Source organism: Genypterus blacodes, unplaced genomic scaffold, assembly GCF_046128005.1.
Source record: "Genypterus blacodes isolate CSIRO-AG114 ecotype Tasmania unplaced genomic scaffold, CSIRO-AGI_Gbla_v1 ptg000070l_1, whole genome shotgun sequence".
Classification (NCBI taxonomy): Eukaryota; Metazoa; Chordata; class Actinopteri; order Ophidiiformes; family Ophidiidae; genus Genypterus; species Genypterus blacodes.
Genome location: NW_027466880.1, coordinates 1,062,035 through 1,071,935, shown reverse-complemented (window position 1 = coordinate 1,071,935; position 9,901 = coordinate 1,062,035). Strand labels below are relative to the sequence as shown.

Below are 9,901 nucleotides of genomic sequence, written 5' to 3'. Positions count from 1 at the left end.
GCATTAGTGATGGATGAGAGTGTGTGATGAGTGTAAGTGAAGCAGGATGAAGCAGGTTTAACAATCACATCAACCCAAGATGTTGTGATGCTTATGATGATGATCAAACCTACAAAACAGCAAAAATTGAGACATCAAAGTACATTCATGTACATCAGAGAGTAAACTTGACGTATGCAGTGTCGGTCCGACTGTGGAAACTTCTGACTGAGAAGAATAAATGAAATAACAATAATAATAATTGTACAGTAACATTATTCAGTGAATTTATCAAGTAAATCTGTTTTAATTGAACACATTTGACCCCAGTGGAGACATACAGCTTCATCTAACTACTGAGTCCCCCTGTGTCACACACACGCGCACACACACACACACACACTAAAAGACATTCTCCCACAGACAACTTAATATGTCAACATTTGAAATAAAATTAAAAATGAGTATTGCAGCAGGTGGGCCAGGAGACGTGTAGCAGTGAGTGTTTGGTGAAGCAGGCAAAGTAACAAAGTGTCTGTCAGTGTTTAAGAAAAACCTCTTAGATCCATGGATACGTTAACTTGAGACACGAATGGACACACAACTACATGAAATCCTTGCGTGACAGTTTTCAGTTATCGACTTCAGACGAAATCTACAGATTCTCGCCCGTGTTGTTTTGATGAAGAAGAAGAAGAAGTAGAAGAACAAGGAGAAGAAGAATTAGAGGAAGAAGAAGAAGAAGAAGAAGAAGTAGAAGAAGAAGAAGAAGAAGAAGAAGAAGAAACAAAAAAACATCACACAATAAACAGTTTTCAAATATTCCTCTCAAGATTTAAAAAGGAAAAACCTCTGGCGTCTCGTCACCGAATGACAAATGACTTTTAAAAACTAATTTTGTAGTTCGACTCTTTAGGAAACAATATCGTGACACAAGGGCGCCACCTAAAGGCCATGGTATAAAACAACAGCGTAATCACTTGAGGCATGAGCGTGTCGGCCTCGCCCAGGGACGAAGCCTCGGGTACAAAATGGGATCTTCCAGCCTTGTGTCACCGACGTCTCCTCACATGCTCGTCTCTATAAACTGTCCAACTGTCCAACTGCAGCCTCTCAAGTCCTTCTTTTCTCTCCGTTACGATGAGAGGATTCTGTACATACATGCACTTTGGTTGATCCATCTTTTTCTTTTTAGGCGGCATAAAAAAATGCAATGAACTTTCAGTGTCACTCACTGACGTGCATGGACACAAGACAGAATCAAGGCTTTTCAACCCCCAGACGCCGGGATGGAGAGTTTCTCCTTCCCCCAGACTGGAATCGCTCGGAAATGACGCAAAGGATTGTGGGTGAGGGGCAGGAAAAAACCGTAACGCTAAGTTAAAAACACCCAACCGAACCTTTGGCACAGTCAAAGTCACAGAGCGTTCCCAAAGTTTTCAACACGTTCCTCATGCCGCTCGGTGTCTGCAGGATTGTCTCTTTCCGGAAAGCACCCCCCCCCTTTTGTCTTCTCCGGTCCTATTGCTTGTCCGAGCTCAGTCTTTTAGGGATAGTGCAAATTGAAGGAGGACTTGTGTACCTCGACTCGCTTCAAAATAGGACGAAAACGAAATGACTGAGTTCTTTTCCAGGATGCGCCCAGATGCTGCTACCTGTCGGGCTTCACCTTTCTCCACCTTTTGACTCTGTGACTCACCAGCGTCCATCCAGATAAGATTTGACAAACACACACACACACACACACACACACAGGAGTACGCAAGTGCAGACACGTTATCAAAATAATGGTCCTCGTTTGCGGTCAAGTAGATCTCTGTAAACAATAGATATATTTGCTATTGATTGTATGATTTACTTTGTATTTCTCGCTAATTTCCACTGTTTGACGAATTCGTTCGAGAAAAGCGAAAAAAAATATGCCAAAGCTGCTCTGGTGACACGATGACTAAGAGCCTAAACGCTACCAATCGCGGCGGACACAAGGCGAGTGAGTGAAACGCGGTGCTTGTCTGAAATCTTATCTGACGGGACGCAGTGGAGGGAAACGTCTTTGGCAACTCAGGGGGAGCGGAGGAACCTTCAAGATGGAGACGTGAGGCGGGATGAGAGGGAGGAGGGCGGAGCTAATTACGAGTCAAACACTGAAATCGGTTCTTGAAGTACAGGAGGCCATTTTTAGTGTGTGTGGCGTCGGAGGAGGAGGACGGGTACCGGAACTTGGCGTAGGTCTTGTCGCTCTCTGATTGGCTCACCCAGGGGAGTTTGATTTTGGTGGCATGGTTGACAATGACGTCGTCGCAAGATCCCACGTGGAGAGATCCCAGGCCGTCGATGAAGAACTCTGTGGAAAGCAGAGAAAGTAAAGTGATTCAGTCAAATATCAGCCAGAATTCGATACAGATTTGGTTGAAATTGACTTAAATTTTGTTTGATTAATTAATTAATTTACCGTATTGACTTTGGGATTCACATGTGCTATCTAGAAAAATTGACTGTACAATTTTCTTAGCTAAAATTATATATATACAATCTTCTCACTTTAAGAGCATTTACAGATTCTTTATATTAACAATTAAAGCCATCAAATGTCGTTTTCTATTGATAAAAACTTGTATTTGTCTCCTTCTGTTGGCCAGCAAAACACAGCTTTACAAGTATATAAAAAGGGGGCTCCCTCTAGTGTTCGTTTCTGGATATTGCAGTGATGATTAGATTAGATTAGATTCAACTTTATTGTCATTGCCTGTCAAGCAACGTACAAGTAACCAAATGCAGGACTCAGCCCCAACTCTATTAAATCATCTATTTTCATCAAGATGGACAGCTCTTTCTCGTATCATCCCATCTCTGACATATGAATCAAGTGCTCCTGATGTTTTGGCACCGTGCCGTACTCACCCAGGTGGGCCACCCTGGCCAGGCGCGGGTCAAAGCCCACCTGCTGCACTTTATCGGTGCGAGCGAGGAAGAAGTTAATGACCCCGTCGGTGACCACACAATTGGGGAAGCCTTGGATGACGTGATGAAACCCTCTCCTCATGTGCAAACAGTCGCCGTCCTCCTCCCCCTGCTCGATGGATATGGTTTGTCTGTAGGTGGCAGTATACCCGGTGGCCTCCCTCACTGCACCACCCACCTGGACACACACACACACACACACACACACAGTCAAGACTTCAGCAACTGATATATCATCCAAACCAACAGACTGTCAAAGGCCCACATCCCTTCCCCTTCCTCACCAGATCCAGAGTGGTCCTTTCCAGAACATCCACCAGCTTCTCCAGCTTGGTGTTGGATGTGAAGATGAAGTCGTCGTCCACCCACAGCACGTATTTGGTGGTCACCTGGGAAATGGCCAGATTTCGTCCAGCAAACCAACCCTGTGATACACGAGACTGACCTTTAACCCCCACTCAGGCTTCACATGTATCTTTAAAGTTCATACATTTGTGACCCATCTGAAAGCAAAGATTCCACCCTGACAAGCCCTTGCCTACCTTTCCAAAAGGCATGATGTAATGCTCGATGTAAGGCCCGGAGATGGTTTTGGGGTTTTCACTGTCATCGGCGATCACTATGGTGACGGTAGGATAAAATTTTCTCACACTGTCGATAAGATCTTGAAGCTTATCGTAGCGCAGAAACGTTTTGGTCGCTATGGTAACAAGGGCGCTGACGTTGTACTCTGCAGTCCAGAGAATAATTAGAGAAAAGTGGGATTATTTGACTTATAAAGCAGCAGGTAAGGGTAAACGTTTGTAGGTGAGACACTGTGCCTGTGGTTGTCAGTGTTGTTGCTGTACCTCCTTTAGATCCGGTGTTGTACAGTTTGGGTGTTACACCGTGACGGATCTTGATACTGAAGATGGCTTGATGCCCTTCTGTCTCTAACTGGACTAAAAGACACAACAGGAAATACACTCAGTTACTTTCATTTGCATCCTGAACCAAAACCTGTGGCCATGTTCTGTTTCTTTCATTTTGTATGGAACATTCTGTACATGTACATTATTCTGCATCAATGCTAAACAACAAAACACCAGTTCTACAGAAGCTGATGATGATCAAAGCCAAGCCAAGCAGCACCAAAATCACTTTAAATACCAATATATGCGTGAAGACGAGACTAATATCTTGTTATGTTGAGAAAACAATTACAAAGCGAAATTGCACAAAAGGTAAGAAATGGAAAAGAGCTAAATGTGATCCCCACCAGCACCACCTGTCAGCTCTCACCTGTGTCTGCTGTGCTGGGGTGGAACAGCGTGTTGGTGTAGGTGACAAACTGCAGCTGTCGGTTCAGGTTGGGCAGGAGGCTGCTGGTCAGGATCATGTGCATCTCGCCGTCTCCTTTGACTTTAACCCCCTCCACCTCCGCTCCCACGTTCAGCGTCCCCAGCGTGGCAGTGATGTTTAACTGCGGCGGGGAAAAACATACATCAAGGTGGGATAAAAATGCGTGTGTGTAACAAGACAGACACGGTGGGACACTTACCGAGTAATGGTCTCTGTGAAGGTCGACTAAAGACAAACCTGGAAACATCACAACAAGTTACAGGCTTTAAGTAGAGCCATGTAGATCTGTAAGTTTAAGTGTGTGTGTGTGTGCGATGTGATGTCATACCTGGGATGAGGATCGTTTTCAGGGGTCGCACCTCCACCCCCTGTGTCGGATACTGCAAGGGATTGTTGGCCTCTGCAATGATGAGAACGTCTGCAGGAGTCTGGGACCTGAGCGGAGACGGGAATCTTTACAATCGCACAGAAGTCTGCATTTAAAGCTGAGCGACATGGTGCATATCCAGGGGTGAGCTGAGGTGAGGCCAGATGACAAACAGGGTGGACAATGGAAAGGCCTTATCCTGTTATGATCTGCTGTGGAGGAAGTATTTAATTATAAACCTAATAACATCCCCAGTGGAGCCAAATAAAGGAAAGCGTGACAAATGCGAAGGCACAAATGAGAGAGAGAGGGAGGGGGAGGGAGAGAAAGGGAGATAGAGAGAGGGAGAGAGAGACGGAAAGGGAGATGAGAGAGGGATAAAGAAAGACAGAGGGAGAGAGGGGGATAGAGAGAGACAGACAGAGGGAGAGAGGGTGAGAGAGAGAGGGAGAGGGAGAGAGACAGAGGGAGAGAGGGACAGAGAGGGTGAGGGAGAGAGGCAGAGGGAGAGAGACAGAGGGAGAGAGACAGAGGGAGAGAGAGCAGGACAGAGAGAGAGGAAGAGAGAGAAAGACAGAGACAGAGAGACAGAAGGAGAGAGAGACAGAGAAGGAGAGGGAGAGGGAGAGGGAGAGAGAGGGAGAGGGATAGAGCGAGAGACAGAGAAAGAGAGAGCAGGAGAGAGACAGAGGGAGAGAGAGAGAGAGTGAGAGGGACAGAGAAAAAGAGGGGGGGAGAGAGGGAGAGAAAGAGAGAAACAGAGAGAGAGAGAGAGAGAGAGAGGGTCCTGATCTCAACACTGAGTTGATTGATGCTGCATTGCTGCTATGGCGTCCAGCCTACAACACACTGATATTCACAGAGCATGTTACTGCTGGTGGAGCGTTTATGTTTCCTCTGACCTATTGACAAGACGACATTCGATCATCATTTTCCTGTGCACAGCTTAGCATCCGTGGTTGAACAGAATCACTGAGCTTCTCCACTCCGGCACCGCTTACCTCTTTTGGAAACTCTGGTACTCCTTCGCCCGTCTTCTCTTCATTTCCTCCAGCTCAGAGGCCTGGAAGGCAGTGTGCAGCGGGTGAGCCGACACCCGTGGGAACAGCAGCTGAACGAAGGGCAGATTTACTCTGGCGCTCTCGCCCTCGCACACGCATCCATTACGCGCCAGCAAACTGTGGACAGCATCAGAAAGACAGAACGTGTGAAAAATCAGCACAATCAATCACACTGAGGGATCCACTCCGGTCTGGTTTCCTTTCGCTGACCCCCTCACCTTGCCACGCTCTCCTTCACGTGATAAGGGATGTTGCCTAACCGGTGATCCGGTTCTGGGAGCCTCTCCTCCAGATTCCTCTCTAGCAGAGAGCCCGGTCGCTGCCACTCGTCCACGGCGGTGTAGGCGCGGGTCGGCCATGAGTGGAGGAGAGCCAACACCAGCACTGCTGACACCAAGATGGCTAGCAACAGCGTCTTCCTCAGGGAGCGCATTCTAAAACCTGTTAACCAAAGCAGAGGCGGAACCATCAGCATCACACCGGAGCAGCAGGACAAAGAAGAAAACATTCCAGATGGATGTATTAAGTGAATTCCTGAACCGGCTTTGCTATCTACTGTAGGTTCCTAACACGCCATGCAAAACACCAACAAACACTCCTAAATCTTAAATCAGCATGCAGAGATAAACGTTCACTGTAAAGTTTCAGTTCAGCATTTAAATAGTTAATCAAGAAAGTCACCATCTGGAAGTGTTTTGCTCTCCGATTTCCTCTCCGCTCTTCCTTCTTTTCTCTTCCTATTCTTCTCCTCACTTCTATTCGGCTACGCTGAAAGTATAAATGTTCTCTCTTGGGACTCTCTTCTGACGTTGGCAATGGAAATCTGCTTCCTGTCTCACAGTGTTTGGGAAAAACTGTGTGTCTGAAGAGAGTCTTGTGTGGTGGGCGGCAGCTGGAACATTACATCGACGTTACATTCTGACACACACTTCCGTCCTAATCTTTCTTTCTTTCTTTCTTTCTTTCTTTCTTTCTTTCTTTCTTTCTTTCTCCAATGGAATTTTCAGCTTAAAAAAAAAAGTGCTCCAGTCCACTGTAACCAAACTTGGTGGACATGTGCACTCACTACCTCTGCAACAAATTCAACATAGAATCGACCCAACACACATTCAAACCCACATGTGTATGCAGTTTCAGGCCTTTCAGTTTCGGTTCTGTTAGATTCTCTGGAGAAAAACAGGGAGCGGACAAACACAGTGGTTAGACGAGCCAGCATGGTGCCTGTTTCTGGGGGTTTGTCGGTTCCCCAGACAATGTTGCGTGCAAATACAATTACACTTGAAACCTTGCATTTGGATGTGGTTTGTTGTCTGGAATTCTAATCGTGTAATTCCCAATCCTGCATGCAAACTTAGAAAAGTTGTTAAGTGATAAATTTACCCAACTGCCTCTATCCTGTCAGTGAAAGGGCATCCTCTGTCGACACCTGCATCTCCTGAAACCGTGTAGATAGTGCACGCAAAGGAGTGAACAGCTTCCCCATCTGGAGACAAACCACATTAACACATAAGAACATCATCGCACCATGAGAGACTCGTTACAAGGCTGAAAAGAAACAAGGGACTGACTTAAAGAACACTAAGACAGTAGTACACAATTTCCACACCCATGATAACTGCACAAAGCAATGACATCACTGTATGAAAGCATCCCCGTGCATGCGTGCAGTATTGTTATTGTTCAGCAGCTGCTCGTGTGCACATACAGTCCACAGGGGAAATCACCACCAGCTTCTCATTATTGTGGTCAGTCGGACAAAATCTATACGGAACATATGGTGAGATCAGCACTGAGCGACTGCGCTGATCTGGAGCCTTTCACATTAGCCAGAGGAAATGGCTTCTCTAAGTGCTCACCTCTTCTATTAGTGGTGTAAAGCTATATGTACATTACATGGATAACAAATTTACCAAACTCACTAGTGTATTCACAGAGAGTTAGCAGGTGCTTCGGTCAGGGGTGGTCAAAGATTCAGAGGCGATTGAGAGTTGGTCCCCAAGGCAGCCCATGGCATACGGTTCAGTCTAAATAAGATAAGTGAAGATAAGATAAATAAGATTGCATGCTTTCTCTCATTACTTATTAATGACAGAGGAGTCATTAGCAGAAGAGATTTCCCAGAAACCACTGCATTTTGCGTAAGGACGCTTTGTAATGGGATAATCACAATGTGTATTACTTTAGCGTGTACTCATATAGTTAATGGAGAACTAGAAGAAGTAAAAGTCACATGCTGTAACTGATGGACGCTCAACATATTAACTTTGTTCAGGTCTAGATTTTCTCTGTCTCTGCTTCCAGCAAGGTTTAGCCAGGGTGACAAGGTTACAGTTAATACAGGGAGACTTGAGGTCAACATCCTGGTATTGAAGAGCAAGGTCTGGTTATCTGGTTTACTTCCCATATCCTGTCACTGTGTGTGTGTGTGGGTGGGTGTAAACTAAAGACAGAGAGAGTGACTTTGTCCATGGCAGCCATCCAGACTGTCAAGTGTAAAGAATGAAGACCATGAAAGGCTCTTTATGTACTGTGAGCCAATTCAATAACAGAACTTCCATGACAGCCTCAGGACACCAAACACGACAAAATATCAGTTGCTTTTTAAATAAATGAGTACAAATAATCATTACAAATAGTTGTCATAGCTACATCACACTGTATGTAGGAAGATGTCATGTTTCTAATTTGGTTTGTTCATCTTGAAAGGGATTGCTGTGTGTGGGCTTTCAGAATAAGACTACATTAAACTGTATATTCTGCTCATATATGAAATGTAACCATGTCTTGGCAAGCCCACATGATCCATTTAATCAACATGGCACAACACACAGTTCGTAGGGACATATTTTAAATACGAAGGGAATCCTAAAGTGTACCAATAAATCCAAACCACAATGGATAGAAGACACATGAATTTGATGTGGTTGGTGTCCGGACACTAAGGTTTGTCTTGTGGTATAATAACCCTAAATGACTTCATTTTCACACGTTCAATACATGTGTGTAGCATCTACTGTAGCTCAGGGTAAACGCCTTTAGGCAAATGGGTGCCATAATAACCTAGCTGCTGCTTTGAATTACACTAAGGAGGAGGGAGTGAGAGGAAGACGTGCCGCCGGTGCTGCGTTCACTGCCGGCACTCAGTCTATTCAAATTCTAATCAAAATAATGGAATAAGCTTTGCGTCTCATTGTGCGGCCACCTCCATGTTTAACCTGCCAGCATCCTTTGAAGACACGAATACTATTTGATATAACACAATAATCTGTGTAACAATCTATGGCGTTGCAGACATAACAACGACCACGAACCTCAGTGACACAGGCCTATCTATATTAGCTTACCTTAGCGTGTAAGACTGCAGGAAAAGACACGCCAGCAAATCTTAATCTGGTTTATAAAAAGGTTAACGCCTGTATTTTTCCCCAAATCTGTATCGTATCTAATCGCGGTGAGAAATCATCCAAGCATCATTCCGAGCTGGAAACCCCGTCAAAAATATAACGCAGTTAATCCAAGTCCAGGGCCTTTTAATACAGAGAAATCAGCTGTGAACGGGCAGACCACCTCAGATAAAAAGACGCACACAGGCGGCTTCACCTACCTCCTCCCCCCGCGGAGGTCGTCCTCCTTTTCAATCGGCTCTTCCCGATGAAATTAAATGCAATAAAATGAACGGTGGAGCAAAGGGAGGCAGCTGATCACATCACTGCGGGCTAATTCCAATGGATGGACGCTCCCTGCAGGACCGCACCTCCGTCAAGTCAACACACACACACACACACACACGCACACACACACACGCACACACGCACGCATACAGCGGTCAGTTAGTGTACGGCTGCATCACATACAGCACATGTCAACACAGCAGCTGCAGCAGTCACTTCCATGGAAACACACCGTTATTTATCAAAATGTAATCTTAATACAGACCGCATCACGTGTTAAAGCTCCAATCACCAATTCGCTTACACGAACACAGAGCGATAATTATGGATCTTTGTGGAAATATGGGTGTGGGCGTGTGTATGGATGTGTCTGTCTGCGCATATAGTAGCCTATATTCTGTGGATTGTCCCATGTGTTTGTTTGTTTGTATGTGTTTGTGTCCGTGTTTTAGGTTGATGAAGATGGTGTTGACATTTCTACAAGTCTATATACATCATTCAGCTTAATTGTGAAATTCTAA

At 45.3% G+C, this 9,901-nt stretch overlaps 1 protein-coding gene across 2 annotated transcripts; it reads right to left on the bottom strand.

Annotated features, from left to right (window-relative positions):
* Window positions 1-9: 9 nt before the first annotated feature.
* Window positions 10-9,667, bottom strand: b4galnt1b (beta-1,4-N-acetyl-galactosaminyl transferase 1b). Of its 2 annotated transcripts, XM_076156810.1 has the most exons (13): window positions 9,314-9,667; window positions 7,629-7,733; window positions 7,090-7,192; window positions 5,928-6,150; window positions 5,650-5,826; window positions 4,610-4,716; window positions 4,481-4,518; window positions 4,222-4,402; window positions 3,789-3,881; window positions 3,483-3,670; window positions 3,225-3,365; window positions 2,881-3,118; window positions 10-2,323 (listed from the first exon to the last, which is right to left on the bottom strand). In XM_076156810.1, the coding sequence occupies exons 4-13, from the start codon at window positions 6,140-6,142 to the stop codon at window positions 2,106-2,108; spliced, it is 1,596 nt and encodes a 531-aa protein (XP_076012925.1). In that variant the 5' UTR covers window positions 6,143-6,150; window positions 7,090-7,192; window positions 7,629-7,733; window positions 9,314-9,667; the 3' UTR covers window positions 10-2,105. The 2 variants fall into 2 exon arrangements, with proteins under 2 accessions (XP_076012925.1, XP_076012926.1); XM_076156811.1 differs by lacking the exons at window positions 7,090-7,192; window positions 7,629-7,733; window positions 9,314-9,667 and adding an exon at window positions 6,391-6,465.
* Window positions 9,668-9,901: the final 234 nt, after the last annotated feature.